We start from the raw sequence: 25,001 nt of genomic DNA on the forward strand, positions 1-25,001 counted from the left end.
TTAGAGAAATCTTTCCTTGTTTTTATTCATCACACATTTAGAAAATGAACCACACTATACAAATGTCCACCGTTCGGTACAGAGACTCCTGCTCGAACCCACCGACCTCGCTCTGACGCGACCTCAGCGGCGGCTCCTCCTCCTCCGATGCAGTGGCGGACTTTAAGTTACAGGACCGGCGTCGATCTGGTGGGCGTGCGGCAGCAGCGGCCCGGGCGACTCCGCTCTTTATGCTTACATGAGAATCTTTTTCGTGGTCGCTGTGGCGCAGGTAGGCAGTAGCATGCAGAAACCTTTGGATGCGGCTCTCCTCTGATTGGCTGTAGGCTATTTCATCACGCTTATGTAAAGGGGATGGGGGTGGTGATTGGGGGGCGGGGCTTGTTTATTCCTCTCAGTCTGTGGTTGGTTTTTTTACAGTATGACAACAAGGAAGTGAGCGTTCGAGTCGCACGGATGAGGCGGGGGCGGGCGAGCGTGAAGAAGGGGTTTCCCGGTTTCGACAGGAGGGGTGTTTTCGTTCCTTCATCTCTCGAGGCGAGAGGAGCGAGCTGCCCCTCCCCCCCCTCGGGTTTGGTGGCGGTCATCACCAGGGTGGTCACGCTCAGAGGGATCCACACTTTATTACTCAGACATAAAATAAAAAATAAAAAAAACAAAAACAAAAAAGATAACAAATTAAAATTAAACTAAGGAGAGCCGGCGGCGGCGACAGGCGGGCAGGTGGGAGGGGGGGAGGGCGGGTGGCGCTCAGGCCAGGTAGCTGTACGTGTCCTTCTCGCCGTCCACTCGCTCCAGGTACTCCTTCTCGATCAGGATGTCGATGCATTTCTGTCCACGGGGGGGAGACAAAACACTCGTCACACTCTGAGCTGAACGCACACACACGCACACACACACACACACACACACACACACACACACACACACAGGTGTGCGTACCTTGATGACGGGGACTCGGGGTTTGAACCGGGATGACAGCTGGTTCAGGACTTCAGCCAGGAGCTGCTGGTGCTTCAGGACCTTTCTCATCTTCATGATCCTCACTATGGCAGCCTGAAGGGGACACAGCAGCGTGAGAGCAGGAAGGCAAATCTGACAGCCGGCTCCATCACACCACCACCCTTCTTCGAGTGTGCGTGGAGCCTCGGAGAGTCAGACTGATTCATGCCCAGTGACAGCGCCTTTCACATGTTTACAACATCAGCAGATCCCCAGAGACGCCCTTTAACCCATTTTTTAATTTACAGAGTGACCACAGCAGCAGTCTGCAGAGCAGCGGTACACGTCTACAGTTTTCCTGCCTTCACAGGGTCGACCGCCTAGTTTTATGTGTTTGAATCTGATCAGAAAATACTTTAACATTCACTGTTCTAGTTTCAGATAAGCTCCCCGTAGCTGGGATCATACACATCGTTACTTTAATGCAGATAAGAATAAAAATCTTTAGCAAACTTATTTGTTTGGATCAGAGGTTCATGGGCTTCTGTCACACATTCAAACGTTTCCTTGTTTGCTCTTGTTGAACTCAGATTCTGGTTCAGTAGATTCTTGTTGTGTCTTCCTGTCTGTGTCTTCATGCTCTTATGTTTGTGGGTCTGTGACTTTTAGGGGAGCAGAAGCTGCATTGTACCACTATGACCCTTCACACCCTCATACAGCTCTGCTGGAGACGGAGGAAAAGCTCAGTGTTTGGTTTTTTGTTGCTCTCTGGTCTGTTTTAAACGTGATGCAGAGGGTGGAGTGGAGTGGAGTGGGAGCTGCACCTGGATGAGGAGCTTTCGATCCTCCTCGATGTTCTTGTGAGTCGTCTCCTGCTCCTGTTTCTGCTCCGTCTTCATCGGCACGTTGATGTTCACCCTCAGCTTCTTACTGCGCAGCAAACAAGAGCAACAAGCTTCAGCATCCTTAAACTCCCACATCACAGGCACATTTATTTAAGGTGGATTTAAGGTTGATTTAAGGTGGATTTAAGGTTGATTTAAGGTGGATTTAAGGTTGATTTAAGGTGGATTTAAGGTTGATTTAAGGTGGATTTAAGGTGGAGCGTGTCTCACTTCTTATATCCGAGGAAGAGCTTGATGACGGTGTCCGACTTGAACTCCACCTCGTCCACGTTGGCGTTCTCGTCCTCCAAAACCTGACGGACACAAAGTTTGGATTCAGGATCATGTCTGCCATTACTAAAGCGTTTCTATGGAAACTAAAGAGCAGCCACACGTGAGGATTTCACCTCCTGACAGAAAGCACGACTCACCAGCAGCTTCGATTTTAACAGAATCTGAAGAACTTGAACCAAAATGTCCTGAAAACAGAGCAGAGGGGTCAGAGGCGCCTGCTCCGCGGTGACAGAGCAGCGTGAATGAAGGCGCCGATGTTTGTGCGCTTACAGTTTTGATCTGCGTGCTGTCAGTCAGCTGCTGCACCGTGTAGCTGTCCTCCGTGTTGTACTGCAGCAGGATGGCCATCTGGAAGGTGGAGGCCTGCAGCGTGTACCTGTCAACAAGCACAGCGACAGTAAGGAGCGGCGTGGGCTCGGCTCCTCGCGGCCGCCACACGTACCTCACGACGGTGCACTCAGAGCTCTGCAGGTCTGCTACCAGCCTGAGAGCCACCACAGAAGAAGAATTCAGCACGAGCCTCAGATTCTGCTCCTCTGTGTCACAAATGTCTTAAAACCTTTCAGAGGCACCAAATACTCACTACAGTCCCACGTGTGTATTAATCCGCCTCTGAAAATAGTCCCTAAAGTGGTGTTTCATTTACTCCAGTGTGAAATAAACTCGGTAAGATACAAAAACACATTTACTGCAAACAAACTCGCCGCGCAAGAATCTCAAATATATTTTTATGTAACTTTCACGGCTGATTTATGAAACTTTACAGATTCACCTGATCACCAGAGCTGGCTGAGAGGCTGTGGCGCCACAGCGCCCCCTACCTGTGTGCTCACAGACTGCACGCGTACCTGTTCTTGAAGCAGTTGGTGACCAGCTCTCCTTTGGACAGGTGATACAGCCAGGTGAGCTTCCTGCCGCTGTGCCTGCTGGCGTAGAACGCCGTGAAGCGCTGATAGCTCCGCTCCAGCTGTGCAGGAGGAGAGGGAGAGGGTCAGAGCCGCGGTACTCAACCTGAGGTCTGTGGACCTGTAAGGGATCTTCTTATTAACGCCATTTGTCACCGATGCAAGCTCAGAGATCACGGCACAAAGCTGTGACCCACTTCCACTTCTGCAGTCGTCTGTCTGCACGTCTCTCCTGTAATCTCACCTCATCATATTCTGCTTTTTTTAATTTCTTTGCACCTTCTGGCAGCAGTAGTTTTCTTACTGCAGCTTATAAAGCAGGAAAACAAATACCAGCGAAATGATTTAAACCCTCCATCCACACGTCCTTCAGCTGAAGTGTTGTTGATGTCTGATCACTCAAACGTCCACACTGAGCTTTAAATGTTTAACCCTTTAAGACCTACCATAGAACCAAGTCCGCCAGAGCTTATATTATATGTTTACATGCTGTGGAGCCATTTTTGGGAGCATTTCAAGTTGCTATACATCAATACAACCATTATAGCCCAAATTTTAATAATATGTCTGCATTAAGTGCATAGTAATTACATAAATTGCAAAACAGTGCAATAAACTACAAAAAAATGTAAAATCGTTTTTGCTTTTTTAACATATATTTCTAGTTAGAGAAATTTAAGAGGCTTATCCCTCAAAACTGTAAATACAAAAAAGTTGCACAAAATAGTTTCCCACCACAGGAAATTTATTTTGAGTGTCTTCATAGTTTTATTTTTGAAATACACCAATTTCTATATACTGCAGGAAAAACGAAAATAAATATTATAATGCAAATTTGCAAAAAAGCAGCATGTGCATCAAAATAAACTATTTCCAGCAGTGCAATATGAGTCCTAAGCATCCCAGAAACAACACAGAAAGTCATAAAGTCAAAGATAACTTTTAAAAACACCAGTATAGGCTTGTATAGGCAGGGAAGGTAAAAAATTTAATTTTCCGCGAAAATGACGTCACTTCCGGTTTCGGGCAGGTCATGCGGACATGCGATCGTTCTCGCTGACGTCTATTTCAACGTAGGAAGTGTTATGAACAGCTGATCGGATCAGCAAAGCGTGTTTCTGGAATATTATGTTTTTGTTGCTGCAAGTGCTTTTTATGCAGTTTCTGCAAAGCTATATGTGGAAGGAAACTGTGACCGAGGACAAGCTGATGGCATAAGATGTAAGTACAACTCCTCAGGTTTCATATGCATAAAACATTATCGCTCTAGCTCACGTGGTTGCAGAGCTACCGGGATTTAAAAATAGTTACGCAAAACAGAGCGTGCCGCTCTGACCGGCTTTAAAGGGTTAAAGAAATACTGAACTAGAGCTTCAAAAATATACGTTTCAGACGCTGCCGGATCACAAAACCTACGACGTGTTAAATTTTCCAGACACCGAAACATTTATGAGGGAAAAACTTATTTTAAGTTGAGCGATATCGCTTCACTTTTCAAGGTTTGGTTGGAAAAGACATTCATGGATCAATAACTCATAAGAAACATTATGAAAACACCTCCATCTCCTCCTTCATGCCACATCATTAAAGCCGTCGAGCCAGCAGCTCGTCTTCATCACCAGCAGCTGCTTGATCATGTTTTTATGACTTATTGATCCTGTGAGATGAAATGTGGGAATCCTTTTCCAATCGTACCCTGAAAAGGTGGAAGCTTGGAGGGAGGAGAGGTGTCTTTATAAAATCACGACTTTGATCTTCAGAAGTCAGAGTTTTATCTCTGAAATCAGCCAGAATGAAATTAGAAAAACGGATTTTAAAGCGTGCTGGGTTACCTCTGAGGGCAGAGCGAAGGTGCAGGACTGCTGGAAAGGCCACGAGCCGGAGCTCAGAACCTGGATGCTGAAGTCCACTGGAACACAAACACAAACTGCGTCCATCTTCACAGACATGTGAGACTTTATTCTGAATGTCTATTTGACTTTAGACAGCTGTGTGTGTGTCTGTGCACTTACAGTCCAGCGGCTCAGAGTTGGTCAGGTGCTTCTTGAACTGCTCGTTCAGGTCCTTACTGACTCCGATGTCCTGGAACATTCGCTGCAGTTTGGACGTGTACTCAAAGCCGCACGCTTGCTGCAGGAGGAAGAGAAGAAGTCAAAACAAGCCTGCAGACGACACACACACACACACACACACACACACACACACACACACACACACACACACACACACACACACGCTGCCTGATCACGCGTGTGATTCCGACCTTGAGTTTGGAGATCATGCTGGCCTCGGCGTCGTCGCTGGCGCTGTTCTGGTGGACCAGACGTTTGGCCAGCATCTTGGCGTAAAACTTCTGGAAAACGTCTTTGTCCTCGATGTACTTGAACACGACCATCTAAGAGAGGAAACACAGCGGAGTCTTTGGTTTCACTGCAAAACTAAGAGACACAACCTTACAGAGACCCGCCGGTCACAGCCTCTCACCACTTGGTTCAGAGTGTCCTCCAGTTCAGCCTCCTCTGGGTTTTTGGAGCTGAAAAGGAAACAAAAACAAAATGTTGTTTTAAATCTCATTTGGAGGTTAAATTACAGACGAGCCAGGCAGAAGCTATAATCTTGTTCAGCCTCTGAAGGAAACACCGTCTCTGCTCAGCTGCGTCACTCTCACACTCCGAGCATCTTTCTGCTGCTTCTAAGCAGCTTCGTCCACCTCGCCGCGCTTTGAAAAGAGTCTTTTTGTTTTTGTCAGTCAGGATCCAGACGCCACTCAGAGTTACTGAGTTACTCTCCTGCTGGGGAGAGTCCCACAGTGGATCCACTGATCAGGAAACAACAGCTGCCCAAACAAAGCCCTCCTGGTGCACTTCTGTTTGTCAGAGCTTTTCATCGTTTGTTTGTTAATGTTTCTCTTTTAGGACTGAAAGTGTCGACTCAGTTTGAAACAGATCAGATTCAGAGGAAGAACAAAGAGCTGACGAGAGCACGTTTGACTTGATTTAAAAGAAAGCGACAGAAGGAGGAGTCATGCTGAGCCGTGCGGCTCGCGTGTGTCGTGCGCGTCACCCACCTCTTCTTCAGTAAAGAGTCGCAGTATCTGGCCAGCAGCTCGGGAGACTTGCTGGACGACTGAGCCATCCTGGTGACGGCGTTGTTGTTGATGAACCGACCGCACGCCTTCAAAAGACAAATCCACGAGTCTAAACATTCACCTGCCTGTAGGAATCCAGTGGATGACATCACAGTGTCTGCTGCCATCTGTTAACTACAGTCTGTGGTTACTGACCTTGTCGAGTGCGGCCACGAAGCCGGCGTCGTTGTTGAAGGCGGACATGACCAAAGCGTTGTACTTCTTATGGACGTCCAGGGTGGTCTGCACGTACACTTTGGGGTCCTGGAAACACACAAACACACACACACACACACACACACACACACACACACACACACACACACACACAGGTCACACGTTCATCATCTCACTGCTGACAGACAATCGAAGCTGCAGAGCCTCTTCAGTCGACTCGTTACATTAAACTAGTGAAACACTGAGGTGAAAAACAAAAGTCCTGCGTACGTTGAGCGCTGCCTCGCCGCACTTCTCAATGGCGGCCAGGCCCTGGTTGTGGATGTGGGTCTCTAGAAGCTTCTTCAGCTCACCCAGACCGTCTGTGATCCGCGACACCAGGTTGTACATCCTGCCCAGGTCTGAAACACAGAGACAAAGCTGCATCTGTGAAACACCAGGTCATCGTACTGCAGATAAAAGCTTCGAGTTATCAGGAAAAGTTCGAAAAGTTCTCACACACCAGAGTCCAAACAGTTAAAGTTCCTTTTAAGCGTGCATTGGGGCTCAGAGCTGCAAAAATATTGGTGCCGTCTCTCCAATATAGCAGGTGAACGATGACCCCAAACGAGAAACGGTTACCTTCGTTCTTGTCAGCGTCCAGGAGGTTCTGAAACTCCGTGTGGAAGATCTCCAGATGCTTCTCGATGAGCACTTGCTCGCACTTTCGGGCCAGTTCGTCCTGGGTGGATTCATGGAGGTAAACCTGCACGCGCCGCTGCTCCTCCAGGAGACGGGCCTCCGCCTGAGGAAACGCAGACAGACTCTGGTCACGACTCGGCGTTAAAAGCTCCGCGTGTCTCTGCTCGTTCACCCGCAGCTGTTTGCAGCTGTTTGCAGCTGTTTGCAGCTGCGCGGCGCCTACCTTCTTCATGTACTCTGTGACGGGGTTCTGCTGCAGGAACTCGGTGCTCTCGCGCGTGTAGAAACGTTCTGTGTCAGTGAGGAACTGACATTCGAAGTACTCTTTGTACACGGACAGCGTGGGGCCTTTGGCGAAGGCGTCCTCCTCGTTCAGGCCCAGCTCGACTGCAGGAGGACAGAGGTGGGATTAATGAAAGCTGGTCGACACGGAAACATCCACATCCCTGTTAGTACACCCAAAACAAAAGTGTCTACACATCGAATTTAGTCTGAAACGATCCTTTCATGTTAAATCTTAAACATAATGTATGTGTGACCTTTGCAGAATAGATGTTAGGTTACCAACTCTGAAATCATTCAACAAAAATCAGTCAGAAAAATCTCCAGCTGGGTTTAATTAGTCAGATTTTCAGCTCCTGTGAACACGTGTGCAGACTGCAGCATCTTCACAGCTGGTGCACGGCTACATTTCATTTATTTATATAAGTGAGACAGGTGAAACCACTGCACTGTTAAACCCAACACATGCTCAGAGTTGCTGCTTCTCCACAGCTTCTGTTCAGAGCTCCCACTGAACAAAGAATCTCACATTAGCCTGAAAGTCATCCACAGCTCTCTGCGTCTGATCATTGTTACTCCTGTTGCACTCGAGGACCTACCATAAGACTGGACAACACCGCTGATGAGCCGGGTGTTGATGGTCTCACCGTTCCTCTCTCTCTCTATCAGCTTCAGAACGGCGTTTGTTACCTGACGGGGACAGAGGTTCGCTTCAGTAAACATGCAGAATTCAGCATTTCAATCACTGCGCTGTTTCTTTAAGAAGGAAAACTGCACCTGTTTGTTGAGGGGTCGGAATAAACACTCCCTCCAGGTCACGAGTGCCAGCTGAGAGGAGGCGGAGTGAAAGAGGAGGAGCACAAGTTTAATAAAACAGTTTGTTTGCTATGAAGCTGTTCCTACTGCGACCTGGTCAAGTAAAGCTAAATTGGCTTCTTAACCCTTTAAGACCTACCATAGAAAAAAGTCCGCCAGAGCTTATATTATATGTTTACATGCTGTGGAGCCATTTTTGGGAGCATTTCAAGTTGATATACATCAATACAACCATTACAGCCCAGATTTTAATAATATGTCTGCATTAAGTGCATAGTAATTACATAAATTGTAAAAAAGTGCAATAAACTACAAAAAAAATTGAAAATCGTTTTTGTTTTTTAACATATTTTTCTAGTTAGAGAAATTTAAGAGGCTTATCCCTCAAAACTGTAAATACAAAAAAGTTGCACAAACTAGTTTCCCACCACAGGAAATTTATTTTGAGTGTCTTCATAGTTTTATTTTTGAAATACACCAATTTTTATACACTGCAGGAAAAAGGAAAATAAATATTATAATGCAAATTTGCAAAAAAGCAGCATATGCATCAAAATAAACTATTTCCAGCAGTGCAATATGAGTCCTAAGCATCCCAGAAACGACACAGAAAGTCATAAAGTCAAACATAACTTTTAAAAACACCAGTATAGGCTCATGAGGCCCTGATGGTAAAAAAAACTACATTTCCGCGAAAATGACGTCACTTCCGGTTTCGGGCAGGTCATGGCGGACGTGCAAAAGTTCGCGCTGACGTCTATTCCAACGTAGGAAGTGTTATGAACAGCTGATCTGATCAGCAAAGCGTGTTTCTGGAATATTATGTTTTTGTTGCTGCAAGTGCTTTTTATGCAGTTTTTGCAAAACTATATGTGGAAGGAAACTGTGACCGAGGACAAGCTGATGGCATAAGATGTAAGTACAACTCCTCCGGTTTCATATGCAAAAAAATTATTGCGCTAGCTTACGTGGTTGCAGAGCTACCGGGATTTAAAAGTAGTTACACAAAACAGAGCGTGCTGCTCTGACCAGTTTTAAAGGGTTAATGCCTTCTTCCTGGACCTAAAGTTGCTGCTGGAACTACATTTTTAACTCTGTGGCCATAAAGGAACTGTCAGACTTACCGAGTATATCTCGTAGATGCCCTTGCGTCCCTCGTCACACTCTCGTCTGACCCAGTGGCGGTTGAGGTAGGCGCAGATCCCGTTAAGGACCTTACTGGAGAAACGGTAGTCCTCCCACTGCTGGGTGTAAAACTTCAACACGCACTCGTCCATCAGATCCTCGCCATCCTGCGGACGACAACGCGGAAAGCAAAGGGAGGAGGAGTTGAAAGGTGTCCGTGGTGCACTCGGCGAGGCTGCGACTTAACCGCAGACTCACCTTGAGTAGGCTCGTCAGGTAGTTCTTCAGGAACTCCTTGAGCCGCTTGTAGAGCTCCAGGCCTACGAACTGAGCCCCGCCCGGAGTGGTGGACTTTTTGGAGGGCTTTGCTGGAGGCACGGAGCCCCGGCCCTGGCTGGACTGGTGGACGCTGGTGCAATAGTTATATACATGTCTGATGGAAGGGTTAAGGTGCACACGTCACATCAGGGTAACCGCTGCATTCCTCACATCTGGCTGCTCGTAACGTCAAGAGCAAGTATGCGAGGAATGTCCTCGGCTGTCGTTCTCTCGTTTATGCATGAAATCACAGCACATTTGCACAGAGCCCAGTTTAAACCCGGACGTCTGCAGGGACGCCACCGCAGCTTTGAGCTTTCACGGCCGCATGGATTTTATTTCATACTTCAGGGAAACGTGTAACCTTTAGCAGGGAAGGTGCACGAGGGGATAATCGGCTCTACAGACTTTACGCTCACGTCACGTCTCCTGCAGACGCATTTTATGGAGTTAAACTTGTTCTTTTACACAGACAAACATCATTAAGCCTTTAGAAACCAATTTTTAAAACAAAGGTTGGAGAAAAGAATCTGTGGAGGTAAGATTACAGTGTGAACATCAAGCTCAGGGTCAGTGAGTAATCCAAACCCTGCAGCAGCATTTCAAAGACGAACCTCGTGTTGTCAAGCTCAGATATTCGTTTCCCTGAAGGTCTGTTTGGCTCCGCCCACCATGAACTTCTACTGAGAACAACGTGAACTTCATCCTACATGTTCCCTGTGCTGATGCGTTTGCATGAGAGTCACCAAACCTCCAAACAGTCAGTCACTCAGAACGCGGCACATCGTAACGAACGTCAACATCTGATCATTGGACTCTTAAGAAATCTCCATGTTCTTCCCTTTAGTGTCTCTGAAAATGAAATCACTGCAGGCTTATGAATATACGCCACCTATCTCAGCTGTGGAGGCACTCGTACAGCGTCTGCCTTGTTTATGGTTTGTTTCTTGGCTGCTTTGTAAGAAATTTCTAAACGTTTGGAAAAAATAAACCAAATCTTCTTATTTTCTATTTATTCTTACAGTTCGTTGTAAGTCTGGATAACTGAGCGTCTAATAAAGACTTAACGGAGCCAAATGTCTTCATCAGAAAGTGAAACTCTTTCAAACACAGTTTCTTAAACCACACAAACACTGCTCTGAGTCAGAGGTTTGCTTCCTGTTTGCTCCGTGTGTGTGAAACTCATTAATGGAACAAACTAGAAAAAAAGAAGTTTGTGCTTCAGAGAAAAGGAAGTAACACGCTCGTGAGATTAACCATCTGAAACAAACACACACGGAAAATTTGCTGTTAGGTTGTTAACGTTTAGCACTATATTGCAGTTCTTCTTAAGGCAGCCACATTAATCATTAGAGGCAATAAAACAGAAGTTACGGCTGCTTGAATGAAGCAAAAATCCTAATCAGGCTGATTTTGGTTAATAATGTATTTAAATTTTTCATCTGCATTTTGTTTTTAAAGTGCCAAATCACAACAACAGCTGCCTCGAGGCGCTTTATAGTGTCAGGTAAAGACAGAAACCTGATTATTTAACACAATTATCATTAAACATCACAGTTACTGGACCTGTGGCTTTGTACAGGCGATTTCCTGTAAATAAAACTAATAAATATGTAATTTAAAGAAAGAGGGTGGTGGGGGTTGGAGGGGAGTCAGAGACAGACTAGGAGGCGTTTCTGACCAAAAACTGCTGTCGAGCCTCCGCCTGCAGCGAACACAGCCCAGCACAGCAGCAAACTGGAGCGACTACAAGCTGACTGCCGCGTCCTGCCAAGAGAGGACCTAAGATCCTGAGCAGGCCAGAGCCAATCCGGAGCAGCTGAAGCCAACCATGAATAATCCTTCCACACCTACGGAAATCTCCAGCTTTACTGCCTCTAGATAGATCCTGTTACGCCCGTGTCAGAGTGCTACTCCGAATGCTTACTGACTGTGCTGCTCCTAAACGCCCTTCCTGCCTTTTGCTCAGTAACACACTGGTTTATCACACTTCTGGTTTGATCGCACACACACTCAGCAGCAGTCACACAGGATACGTGTAGAGTTCCATGTAGCGTGACTTGGCCATGCTTTGCCGCGTGTACACCTGCTGGATGCCAGCCCGCAGGTCGTCCCATATCTGGTCCAGGCCTATCTGTTTCAGTCCGTGTGGGTTCTGGGTCCTATTTGATGACATCGTGGCGGAGCCCAGTGTCCTCTCCGCTCCCTACCAATGCCCTCCCTTTCCTGCTCCAGCGAGCGTGTGCTCCTCCCCCTGCGCCTCCTCTCCTTCGCTTGATTTCGGTCCCGACTGCCTCGCTCTTTTCTCAGAGTCTGAAGTCCATCTGGGGATGATGGCGGCGGCCTCGGGAAGCTGGTCGTCGGTTATGTGAGACGGGAAGGGGTCCCACTCTGCACGCCTGGGCGGCGCTGTCTGCCACTCCTCCACCTAAAAGCTTCGGGAGTCTTCACCAGATGACCTGCAAAGAAAACAAAGACACAAAAATCCACCTGATTAACAATCTTTGAGTTAAAAACAAATAAAAGCTTCACCAAAACGTCTGTTTTTAAGGATTCACCTCAAACACACGGCACTGAGAAATCACTGCAGCAGGCCCTGCTGGTGATTAGCCAGGTAGGTTACCTGGATTTACCTTGATGACACCTGGATCTGAGCCGGCAGACACAATGCTGACCGGACCCTGGCGTCAGTCAGCTAATGAGATTAGCCACTTCAGCGCCTGCTAGTTTCCCTCACCACAGCCTCACCGTACAAGAACTCCACCTCCACAGTCAATAGTTTTTTGGTTGCTAGGAGAAACACAAACACAATAACCTACATTTATAATCTGTGTTTACTTTGGCAGTACGGGAATGCACTCTTGGAGATTCAAAATTAATCAGAAAACACTGAACTGTCATCTTGAAGGGCTAAAAACAATTAAACTGGTCTGTTTGGGAGTTTTTCAAACCATTGGCGTACTACTGGACAACTCCTCAGATCATAGTTTGAAAGTCTGGGAAGTCAACAGGCAATTTATAATGAAAAAAAGAAAAACAAACACATCAGATAAAAATTCAGACTGACACATTTATGAGGGGAAACCTTGTAAAGTCTTGTCTTAATTATACGAGTAGAAAAAAGGTGTTGCTGGGGTTTGATCGCGCTTCGTGCGAGGTAGTGAGTTTTTTCCAGCTCAACTTTGGAACGTGAAGCCGTGAGGTTCCTAGATTCAGGAAAGAGTTTAAAAACTCATCCTGTGGGAAAGACTGAGTCACGACTATCGCACCATGAGGAGGGTAAACGTCGGCAGCACGGCGAGGCCGGATCATTGGGAATAACAGAGAGACCTACAGCTGTAATTTCATCCCTGCTGACAGGACACGAACAGGAAGTAAACCAACGCCACGGTTTGCAGCGTCAACATCTCTGAAGCCACAGACACCAGGAACAAAGCAACCAGAGGTCTGAACTACAATCCACTCGACTTACTGGCTCTTTGTTTTGATTTACAATCAAACTGAAGAATATGTATGTTAGGAAATATGCACAGGTAGCAGTATGTAAGCTAATAAGCTTTTTGAGCATATGTTCTGTGTTCGCTGTCAGGAAACAAAGTCTTTCACCAACTGCAGCCCTTGCAGCTGCGATTGAGTCATCACTCGTAAGGACGTGGTCTAACAGAGACGTTGTGAGGGCTGAAAACCGAACTTAACTTATAAAGAAGATATGGTGGGGCAGAAGGCAGAGTAGATAAAGCTGCTCTTAGTTACAGAGGCCTTCAGCTGAGAGCTGGACACAAAGACTACACCAGCACATCTGTCCTCAAACATCAAGTTCATCAAGTTTGAAGCCACACGAGGCTAATAAACCTATTATTAGTATTATTTTAGTATAAACAGCTCTATTAGTTGGTATAATTACACCAACTAAAGTAAACAAACAGTGTTTTTAACTTTTGTGAACATTAGCTGACCATCCAGGAATAAAAGGTTAGGAATAAATGACTCGATGGATTTTTGAAGCACAGAAGTGAAATAAAGAAAAGCTGCTCGGCACGAACCTTGTGAGTTATTAACATTTAATGTTATGTTTAAAAGAGAATTGTAATCATAAAAAGACGCGGCTCGCTGCTAGCCCATGTTTATAATTCGGATTATTTGAGAACAGACATGAAGAAGGAGAAAACAGACTGAAGCTGCTGCTGTGTGACTGGAGGAGGAAGAGGAGGGTGGACGGGCACAAACTGCTGCTTCGTGTAGGCAAGCGCTGCTATATTTAGCCGGAGCAGGCATGACCACTCACGGCTATCAGGGCCAGATATTCAGGACGTGACACGCGCGAAATCGTCTGTTTACTTCCTTCCAACGACCAGTCTGGGTGACTGCAGGTCGTTTCAACTACAGCTCTGCTTCTGAAGCAAAATGAAACACTGGTCTTTAATTGAGACCTTACGTGAGTGTCTAACAGGCAACTGCTCAGATATAATACGCCGAGCTCCAGAAGAAACAACTGACTCGTGTTGGCTTCTTTCTAGAGCGATATGACCAAAAATATTTATCACGATATACATTTGAAAATTTGCGATAACGATATAACTGACGATATAATTGACACTAGACAAAATACTTTACAACTCCACAACTTTATTAGTGCAAAAAAACAAACATCAATGTATTTTCACTTAAACAAGCAGCTGTTTTTTTATGTGCATTAAAGTTATATAAAAATTTAACAGTGCAAATTCTTCACTGACAGTTTAACCAAAAGGCATTTCCAGTGGAAACTGGCCGACATATCCTCAGCATAACCATGTAGAATATCCACAAAACTTAAAAAGAGGTTAAACACACACAATACGGTAACATTATGTTGAAGCACAGTACGTATCACTCCGCGAGGCTCCTGCCTACAATAGCCGTAATGCTCCAACAATCCATCAAGTGGTACGGCTTCGTAGCTTAGCAAAGTCGTACTGAAACATGTGACAGATTTTCGAGCGCCGTGAACATAAAATCGTTTCGAGGTCAGTAAACACAACCAGAGTTCAAACATAAGGCACACGGGATTATAAGGGGCGCTGTCGACTTTCAGAAAAATCAAAGGATTGATTTTAAGTGTGCCGTATTTTCCAAACAACACGGTAATAACGACGGCCCGCTAGCATGCGCTACCAAAAATAGTGCTTTGTTGTGTATCTGACGGACGAAAGCTAAACCAGTTCCACACCACTGAAGTTGCAGCATTTTTAAAAACCAGTTCTGATTCATCTGTTTCATTTAATGATCCACTTTCGCTCTTCTCATTCTGCGTCGCCGCCATGCTTTTCCGCCATGTGCGTATGAAAACAAAAGCACTGCACATGCGCGTTTTACCCATATTCTATCGCCATGTTTCATTTTCTTATCGTTGCCCAACATTACACCGGTGTTACCGTGAACAGTACGATATGGCCCAGCCCTACTTTCTGACTGGAATCACAGTAAAATTCACTTCTGCACCACCTGGGCTACAGCACCTCCTTCACTGCTGCAGGCTTATCAAATTCTAAAACCCTACATCGCCTTCTTCTCAAGTTATCGTATTCACAAGATTTTCCGAAAACTTTTTGACCTTGAGGTCGCGTTCACTGAAATTCCTGCTCCTACTTGTTCACAAACTTGCACGTCCTCGCAGTGTGATGAAGATGAGCGCTGACGCCACTGAGGAAGATCCTAAACACAGCACTCAGCTCAGCTTGTTTCAGACAGGGGACGTACCCAAGGGGTTATTTTGATGTGTCAATCATGAAAAGCTGCTCTAGTATAACACTAAAAATAGAAATGAGTGTGAAGTCCACCTCACAGCAGCCTCGCGTGTTTGTTTTCCTCCCTGAACTTATCAGCAGTTTCATACTGAGTCCAGCTTTGTAACCTTTTGGCTCCTCTTCAGCAGATCCTCGCTTAAACTCCTACCTGAGCTGTTGCCGTGGCAACTGGGGCAGACAATACCTGTGAATACTCATTGGACCGCAGCAGGTAAGAGTGTAAGAGCGCTCAGTCTCCGCCGTTTCCTGTTCTTGCAGCGGTGAGAAAGGTGCCCTTCACAGCGGCGCTGTGATCAGCTTTCAGATTCCCACAGCAGCAGCTATCCAGTGCCTGACCTATAATCAGCCCCGCAGCCGCGTGACGGCGAGAAACAGGAAACGGAAGCTCGCAGAGAGCTTGTTGTGAAATGGGAATCCCAGCCCGCGGTTATCAACAACGCCTCTGTGTGCAGCAGGAAGGCAGCGCAGCTCAGAGGTCGTGACTCGTGTCAGTGGACAGCTGACCCAGATAAGTCTGAACCACAGACATCAACGAGACCCACACGAGTCCACGTCTGTTTATGAAGACGCTTCATGATGAGGAGCAACAAAACGCCGCTCCTCTTCTTTGGACTTTAACTCTAAGGTCTCGATGCAGGAGAACGCCGAAGCACCACCTGTGGCTTCCCAAGCGCTTTAAGTACATTATGCTACTGGCTGCTAGGCGCGCTAACAAGCACACTGACAGGTGCTGCTTTAACTATATTCTTCTCACTTAAGGGCTTTAATCACACGGTTTATGTACAATAATAAGTTAATGTGGTTTATGCTTGCTCTGCCCTTTGCTAATAAGCCGTATGCACCAAAAGTGGCGTCACAGTTGCTGCAGCGCGCTGCAGTTTACTCTGCTTCCTGTTTCAGCTGCTTCTACTCCAATAAAAGAGCTGAGGTGGATGTTTCTCCCTGAGAAGAAACACCATCATTAGGAGACTGCAGCGAGCGCTCTGACCAGAGTGGTCATCAGATGGCATAATGGCAATCTACGCATTTCTAAAATGGCCCTGCTGAACAGCATTCTGGGTAATGCTAACAGTGCGCTGCGGACTGGGCGGAGCTCATACAGGAACAGTAAAGAAAAGAGCAGACTTCAAAGAGAGCCTTCTCTGCCACTTTTAAACAGGCAGACTTGTTTCACTTCATTTCTTCTTCTGTCCTCATTTACATTGTGGGCGGGGCTTCAGCACCTCCAGGTAACCAGGTAAGTCAAGAACAACATGTCACTCAAAGTTTTAAATCAGGAGACAGAAAAATCTGTTCCACAAAGTTATTCATTCCTAAATGGAGCTTAATGAGCCAGATGTGAAGAAGTGTGAAAACAGCTGTCTGGGTTAGTCCCAGTTTGTTCTCATGTCCACGTTTCTATAACTTTTAGACAACTTGGCTTTGAAATCTTATGTCAGTCCTGTTCATTAAAACCAGCCTTTCCAAAGTCAGAAGTATTACAAATACATGTTATTACCATTTACTACTTTGACAGCTGAAAGTCATTTTAACTGACGCACCCCCAAAAAGTTTCTCCCAAAGTCAAGATTACAGTTACTTCTTATCAGAGACGACTGCAAACGGTTAAATTTAAACCAGCAGCACTATTAGAGTCGATGAATAAACCAAGAACTAAAGCAGAACGTCTCTCGCTCCACAGCACTTACGGCTTCAGTTCTAGTTACACGTCAGTGTGAACAGCGTCTCACAGACTTTGTACTGAAGAGTTAACAGGTTTATGACACCTCTGTCGGGTCAAGTCCAGAAATATTTGCAGTAAGTTCTTACCCTGCTCGACTGCTGCAGAATAACTTCAAAGCCTCTGAGCTTTCATATCAACCTCTCTACCTGATGATCACCTGTCCCAGTGTGGCCGACAGGTAAAGCGACTCCCGAGGTTCACAGCTCACCTGCATTTTTCTGGTTTCTCAGCTCGAGCCGAGCGTGAGGGAGGTTTGCTGAACGGGAAGGAAGCAGGAAGAAAGAGCAGGGAACACGCAGTGCTCAGTAAATCAGATTAGCCCAGTATCAGTGTGTCTGGGACAGACTCCACAACCTATTACCCTACATTTACCAGGAAACAAACCACAGTAAACACACCAACACCTGCCAGCGCGCTTCACACACCACCTAGAGTTCACATGGGAGCTTTACCAACAGAAGCAAACATGAAAAATCAGCCGAATCTGAACCACTGTGACATAAATCGGCTTCTGATGAGCAAGCAAACAAAACAACTTCACATCCAAGGATCTCAAACATCAAGCAGACGAACCCTCAGAGTCCCAGATGACACAACAGGATCATCTTAACTCGTGTGACCAAGGGTACACATTACTATGTGCAGCTATACTTTTAAATCATAAAGTGTGTCCTAAAATGAATTTATCATGTTTACAGTAAATGATCCACAGCTGTGGTGAAAAAAAAAAAAATTAAATTACAGCAGATTTATTTATTTGTGTGGATATATATTGTTTTAAGTGAGGACCTTGATTTAATTTAAATAAGCATGTAAGCATAAGCAAGTTTAATAACCTGCTTGTTAAACAAGGTAAAACTTCAGCTCCCAGAGGCCACCTGGGGCAGGAGAACCCTGTACAGATGGCGTTATTTTTGTGCCACTTTTCTGAGCGCACGTAAAAAAGTTTGCAGGTGCAAGTGTTGTAATTTGAGGAGAAATTTATTTTGAGCGAAGAAAAACTGAATTTGAGTGAACAAAATTCATTCCTGCGCGCAAAAAATGTATTTCAGTGTTTGCTATTACACACACACACACACACACACACACACAATAGCAGCCCCTCTCGCTCGGCTTTATGTATTTGCGCTCACTCGCAATGTGTTGCTCACGCTCTCAACATTTCTGCCCGTGCGCGCTCAACTCTTTCTCTACACCGTTATATTTGTGCCACAAAACCAGCCAATCACAGACTTGGATGCAAAAAAATCTGATTGGCTGTTCTGGTCTCCAATCAGCTCGAAATGACGAAATGCAATATCCCAGAATCCATTTGGTCCGAAACTCAAACGAGGCAGTGGCGGAGGAACACAGAGTGGCGGGGTTTGAAATATTACTCTTTCTGGGTCACAAAATAAACTTTTCAGATATTTTCAGGAGAGAATGTTTCTGTGTAAACTTCAAATATCTGCTCGATTCATCAAGACGTCACATATTTGTATAAGTGCTCTAACGTTTTCAGAGATGCCTGTTACCCACCAGCTGACCGCATAGCTGGACCTGCCGTTGGACATACTGGACATTTGCCCGGTGGGCCGATGAGGATTTTTCTATTTTATGTTTGTTTGTTTTTGTAACGGTATAAACAATGAAAGGTGGTGGATTAGCCAATTGGTCATGATCAACTCTGGGCTGGACCAATTACAACACATCTGTATCGAGAGGAAAAGGAACGCGATTCGTCCCGGACTTCAGCTAGAATGAAAAAGATAAAGCTGGAGTTATTGTGTCTTTGCTGCACAGCTGCCTCTTCTCCCCTCATTCTCCCCCCCTCCCTCTCCTGTTGCTACTTCAATCATGAAACTGATCAATGATCAGCTGATCGTCTCTCTTGTTTGTTTATCTCCCACTTTGCGCCAGAAACAGGAAACCAGCGGATGTTGCGCTAAACAACAACAGCAGCACGTTTAAGCTTGATCAGCTGTTGTCATAATTTATTTAAAATTACTTTCTAGTATCAGCTGATGTTTGCTGGAGCCACAGCTGTAAAGCTGCTGCTCATGATATCGGTTTGGAAACATGAAGGTGATACAAATCATACATGTGTACATCACTGTCACAGCAGCGTTTGTTTTAGTTCAAAGGCTTTATGGTTTTTTTCTATAATACCTGCTGGTGTAGTCGGTGATTTTTTTGTCAGTTCAGCCTTTTATATTATGTTTAACCCAAGTGCCCACCCGGTCAGCTGGTGGGTAACAGGCACCTCCGAAAACATCAGAGCTCTTATGCAAATATGTGATGTCTTGATAAATCGAGCAGATATTTGAAGTTTACACAGAAACATTCTCTCATGAAAATATCTGAAAAGTTTATTTTGTGACCCAGAAAGAGTAATATTTCAAACTTTGCCACTGCCTCGTTTGAGTTTTGGACGAAATGCATTCTGGGATATTGCATTTCGTCATTTCGAGCTGATTGGAGACCAGAACAGCCAATCAGATTTTTTTTGCATCCAAGTCTGTGATTGGCTGGTTTTGTGGCACAAATATAACGGTGTAGAGAAAGAGTTGAGCGCGCACGGGCAGAAATGTTGAAAGCGCGAGCAACACATTGAGAGTGAGCGCAAATACATAAAGCCGAGCGAGAGGGGCTGCTATTGTGTGTGTGTGTGGATAATAGCAAACACTGAAAAACATTTTTTGCACGCAGAAATGAATTTTGTTCACTCAAATTCAGCTTTTCTTCGCTCAAAATAAATTTCTCCTCAAAATACAACACTTGCACCTGCAAACCTTTTTGCGTGCGCTCAGAATAGTGGCACAAAGATAACACCATCTGTACAGATCTATATATAGTTTGGTGACACTGACTGATCTGTGTCACAGACCTGGACAGAAACTATCACCGATTCCTGTCAGTGATGCAGTGTGAGGTTTATTATAGACAAAAGTGTTTCCATCTCTTCTGGTTATTATTATTATCATCAAGGACATTTTACAGACATTATGAATCAGACTAATTTAGGAAATAATCAGCACATCAGCCAATAATGGAAACATTCGTTCCTCTGTGCTCTCTGCACTGATGCACAGCCTGGATCAGCTTCTACGCTGACACCAACCTAATCACACTGATTATGGCCTTTATTAAATCTGTGCTCAGTTCACTGATGTCAGCTCCTCTCAGTTTGAGCTCATGAAACTTTATATTAATATCCTTTGAAGTGTGTGGAAAAACACTGATATCAGGCTGGTACACTCATATCTGTGTATGTTCACATGCTGTAAATTTCCAACACTGATATTAATGTAAACATCACAAATAGTAGGTTCAGTAAATTTAACCAAACATCAGAAATACATGTTTTCCCTTTCCCACCTTTAAATCTCTTTATTAGCCATTTCCAGGTATTCCTAATGACAGCGTCCTGTTTACAAACCGCGTCATGTTGACAGAGATCACAAGTCATCTTTACGCTGCTTTAACAGGCAGATTTCAGGCGTCCGTGCTGAGCAGAGAAAGGATGAGACATCTGAACTCAGCATGAGGCAGTGAGCTGTTGTGAAAGAGCCCATCATGAGGAGCAGAGGGCAGCCAGAATAAATAAATAAATTAATTTACATGCATATTTCCCATCATGTTACACACGGAAAAGCAACATAAGTCTGAAAGCGACCGATCGAGGGATATCCAAGTGCCACAAACAGCTCCACAGCATCGATAAACGTGTCAGGAGGAAGGCACACAAGCTGTGTTTTGGTTTTATTTCAAGCTATAAAGAGGCTGAAAATATGACCAAGCATTTTCTTTGTTGTGTTTTGCCCCGTGGCAAATCCACCAAATAACCACGCAAGTGAGGAAGGATGGGTCTGCAGCTACTTCATCGTGGTTACTATACAAACCTACAATACACCTTTTATGCTGAGTTCTTCCTGTGTGTTCACTCTCAGCACAGCCTGCAACAGCAGGTCTGCAGGTCAAGGTCAGCATCAATATTCAGCACTTGTTAAGTTATTCATCAGTGTCCAGCATTACATTTTCCATATTTCCAGAACATGTTCCATTACACCATATACTCTTAGCTGGCTCCGTCTACAAAACACAGCACATTAGTAGATTTTGATGACTAATATAAATAAAACTAATTAGCTACTAAAGCTTTAAGATAAATGTCGTTTAGCACCTTGTGCACCTTTTACACTCGCTAGAAATACAGAGCCGAGGCTTCACGTTACTTAAAACTGAGCCCAGTTTATTGTGTCTTTTATCTGTGTCGAGCTCCACGGAGTCGATGAAGAGGACAGGAAGTCAGATGCAGAATCAGCAGAGAGAATGAGCTCAATTTTCAAAATAAAAGACCCCAAGCAGACTAAGTTCTTCTGAAACAGCTGGAACATGATTACAAAGCTGGAACAAAACTGCATCAGTCACGACACCAAAGACACACACCTGGTGTGTTTTGGGGGTAAATCTGCCAAATTTACAGATGGAAGCCAAACAAGACGTCTGTGTTTACGGGCAGATTTCATTTCATCTTCCTTTCCAATCCCACAGCTTTGTCACTGGAAAACAAACAGCAGTGGATGGGAACAGCTGAGGAAGGAAAACACTTTTCTTCACGTTCTAGCTTGATCAGGTAACACCTGCTGTAAAGGTTTAGATTGTGATCGGTTTCAAGTCAAACCTTGTTCTTTAATGTACGTCTGCGTTCATTTGAACCCTTCTGAAAGCCCACGCCACGTCTCTGAGAGACCGATGGATCAGCTCAGAGAGAAAAAGCCCACCGCCATCAAAACTGCAGAGCAGGACACAAGTGAATAAATGCTGACATCGTCGTCAGGCACTTGCAGAGGCGAGGCCATAGCTCTTAGATTCAACACAAACTTACAGAATTAAACTTTAGCACCATCTTCAGCGATGTAACGAGACTTTTCAGGCTGCTCTTATGAAAGTGAGCCCTGCTCCGGTTTACAGTTCATGCAGATCTACAGTCACAAATGTGAAACAAACTCTTCGTCTTCTCGCTGCGTTTTTCACAACTCTAATAAACATTTCCTTATTTCAGTACCTCAAACACTTCATTTAATGGTAAACCGGCTGATACCGGTTGAAAAAAAAAAAAGAAGGTTTGATTCACAGGTGAACTCAACTGCAAGGAGCCGGCCAATCAGTGAGCTCGACGTCATTTTTAAACTCAGGCCGTCGAGTTTTGTTGAAGCTGCACGTGCTGAACAAACAGTGTTAGAAACAAGATGACCTGAACTATCAGACACATTTCAGCTTTAAGCTTTTGCATTTGAGCAAAAGGGTCAGTAAAATCATCAGGACAGTAACAGGTTCAACAACAGTGTAAATATAACTGCTCTGTTTAGACTCTGAAGATGGTAAAAAGCTTTAATGTCTTTAGTCCACTATAATAAAGGCCTTTTGTCACATGTTGGTCTAATAATCTGTTTTCTTTTTTAATAAGATTAGGTGACGCCTCACTTATGAGGACAAAAGTGTGCATCAAAATACAATTCTTCAAAATAAAAGCCCTGATAAAGAAAACTAGCAGGCCATAAACCCAGGGAAGAAACGTCTCTCTTTTAAAACTCCTCTGAACGGCAGCATCTTACATCTTTAAAATCAATATAAAGACAAACTCAAAGGAGGAGAAAGCACAGGTAATACGGTGATTCTGATTACACAATTTTAGTCAAACTGAGCTAATTATTTCACAGTTACATCCTGCCGAAGATGCAGATTTATGGAACTAAGTTTAAAACTTGGACTTTACCATAACTTGAGTCTATTCCAACACCTTAAAACACATATTTAAACACTTCATGCCATTGTGGGGGGGAAAAGTGCCATACAGCGCTTCATTTAAACAAATATTTATACAGCTATGCCCTCACATCTTTATGTTTTTCTCCCTGAGGAGCAAAACAAGCAAGGAAAAGGAAAAAAGCATCACTTTTTCTGATTTGTTTAGCTGAATATGGTAAATGGTAAATGGCCTGTATTTGTATAGCGCTTTACTAGTCCCTAAGGACCCCAAAGCGCTTTACATATCCAGTCATCCACCCATTCACACACACATTCACACACTGGTGATGGTAAGCTACAATGTAACCACAGCCACCCTGGGGCGCACTGACAGAGGCGAATATATATTTAATTTAAAGAATGCAGAAGACATTCCTTGCACTATTTGCCAAAGTCTTGGCATTTCTTGACATGTTGTACAGTGAGGCCTCAAAGAAAGAAAGAAATGGATCCATCCAAATTTAAAATTTCTGTTTGCCAACATGTACTGAGGTGAGGCGAGCGGCACAACAGTGAGTGTCCACAGCCACTGGGGGCTCCGTCATGCTCTCAGGATGGACTTCATCCACTGGTGCATCAATGGTCAGAATTATAAACAGAGACGTTTAGGTTACAAGTCACCATGCAATCCCACAGTTACTCATGAAAGCAACGAGCCCACACACACTGTCCATGTAGCGAAGACATATATGATAGAAAAACAGACATTTGACGACTCAGCTGTGGATTCACCTCCACAGAGGCACTGAAGCACTGTGGGGTCATGTTGACGGACCAGAACAAAAGACAAACATCCAAAGAAAAGCTCTGAATGTCTGAAGCCTGGAGGACTTTTTAAAAAGTGCTCAGATAACATGATTCAAACTCCTTAGACTTGTAAAAACTCGGATTTTGCCTTATTTAGATTTTTATTTTGAATAAATAACACACACATTTCCCATTACTCCAGAAACACACAAAGGAGTGAGGTGTAACTCAGACTGCATATTGTCCTGGATCCTGACAAATTCTAGGACTCCATAAAAGGGAAGAAATAATAAGTGAACTAAACTAAAGAGTTAGAATCCGGTACAATTGTCATCGACTCTTAATATCTCGTTTTAATGATCAGTGTCTAAAATAAGTGCACTATTTAAATGAAGGAGAACTGTGAGGACGTATATCCAGGAATCTCGATTAGTATGAAAACAGAGCTTTTCCAACAGCTGCTTCGCTCTGGCAGCTCAGTGTCAGCACTACCTCTGACTTCGAGCTTCTCCTAATATCTCAGGAAATGAGCGACCGTATCGCTGCTCCGCTTCACCAGTTGTTCCAGGAGTGTGTCCTGTTCGAAGGACCAAACCGCACCGTTCACAGGGCTGTGCTCGAAAAAAGCCTACCCCCAACGGATACTTGGGTATATTTGGAATATAATGATCCCCGGTGTCTGTTAATTTGGAAAATATTCGCTGTGATTATTCCCCAGAATGGAGTCAGGCGCTGCTACGCAATACTGCTAGCTCCCATTAGCCTCTGAGGCTCGATTAGCCTGGTAGCTTCGTCTGCTGCCCGAACGATGGATGGACCAGCTTCAAATCAACGCACAGCCTCTATGTGACCCACACTTATCAATCGCTTACACACATGTGTGGTACTGGGACTGTATTCAACATAAAGGCTGTCTTCTTACAGTCAAAGGCAGAGGCCAGGACAGACTAACAGCCTGGTGTAAAATGGCAGCCTAGCTCCTCGAGCTTCTCAATAATGAGTCAGGAAAACAGTTCGCTAACCGCCTAGCATTAGCCTGCTGGCTCTCCGCTTAGCAAGCTGAGAGAGAAAAAATCTCCCCCGGCCCAGCTCTAAAATGTCACCTTACCATTTTAAGGCAGTCCCAGTCACTTTGTAATCGCCAGATGAGTTGTTTTTCAGTCCCAAAATCGGTGTCCCGCCGCCGTCTCCGAGTGTGTTTGCTGTCGGTTGCTAACGACGACTGCTGCGCTGCTTCGTTCGCACAAAGATCAGCTCGCAGCGCCGCGGCCACTGACTGCAGTTGCTTTCAGGCTCCCTCGGAAATACGCAAGGCACCGCCGAAACACGCATACACTCTTTATTATAAAAGAATACGAGGGCTATGAAATACGGACGTTTGTTTCTGCCACTGGAAAAAAAAAC

General features: G+C 44.9%; 1 protein-coding gene across 4 annotated transcripts; it reads right to left on the bottom strand.

Moving 5' to 3' along the window:
* On the bottom strand, nucleotides 1-24,882 carry LOC146511848 (cullin-1). 4 transcript variants are annotated; one of them, XM_085171887.1, is made up of 23 exons: nucleotides 24,706-24,882; nucleotides 12,110-12,341; nucleotides 11,588-12,010; nucleotides 9,492-9,666; nucleotides 9,233-9,400; nucleotides 8,070-8,120; nucleotides 7,892-7,982; nucleotides 7,234-7,397; nucleotides 6,951-7,113; nucleotides 6,600-6,730; nucleotides 6,309-6,416; nucleotides 6,093-6,199; nucleotides 5,510-5,558; nucleotides 5,289-5,420; nucleotides 5,038-5,155; nucleotides 4,858-4,934; nucleotides 2,969-3,087; nucleotides 2,391-2,496; nucleotides 2,258-2,305; nucleotides 2,058-2,140; nucleotides 1,767-1,872; nucleotides 943-1,056; nucleotides 1-831 (listed from the first exon to the last, which is right to left on the bottom strand). In XM_085171887.1, the coding sequence occupies exons 3-23, from the start codon at nucleotides 11,725-11,727 to the stop codon at nucleotides 751-753; spliced, it is 2,331 nt and encodes a 776-aa protein (XP_085028013.1). In that variant the 5' UTR covers nucleotides 11,728-12,010; nucleotides 12,110-12,341; nucleotides 24,706-24,882; the 3' UTR covers nucleotides 1-750. The 4 variants fall into 4 exon arrangements, with proteins under 4 accessions (XP_085028013.1, XP_085028011.1, XP_085028014.1 ...); XM_085171885.1 differs by lacking the exon at nucleotides 12,110-12,341; XM_085171888.1 differs by lacking the exons at nucleotides 12,110-12,341; nucleotides 24,706-24,882 and adding an exon at nucleotides 17,269-17,749.
* Between the last annotated feature and the right edge of the window lie 119 nt (nucleotides 24,883-25,001).

The sequence above is a fragment of the Neolamprologus multifasciatus genome, chromosome 9 (genome assembly GCF_963576455.1).
Source record: "Neolamprologus multifasciatus chromosome 9, fNeoMul1.2, whole genome shotgun sequence".
Lineage (NCBI taxonomy): Eukaryota > Metazoa > Chordata > Actinopteri > Cichliformes > Cichlidae > Neolamprologus > Neolamprologus multifasciatus.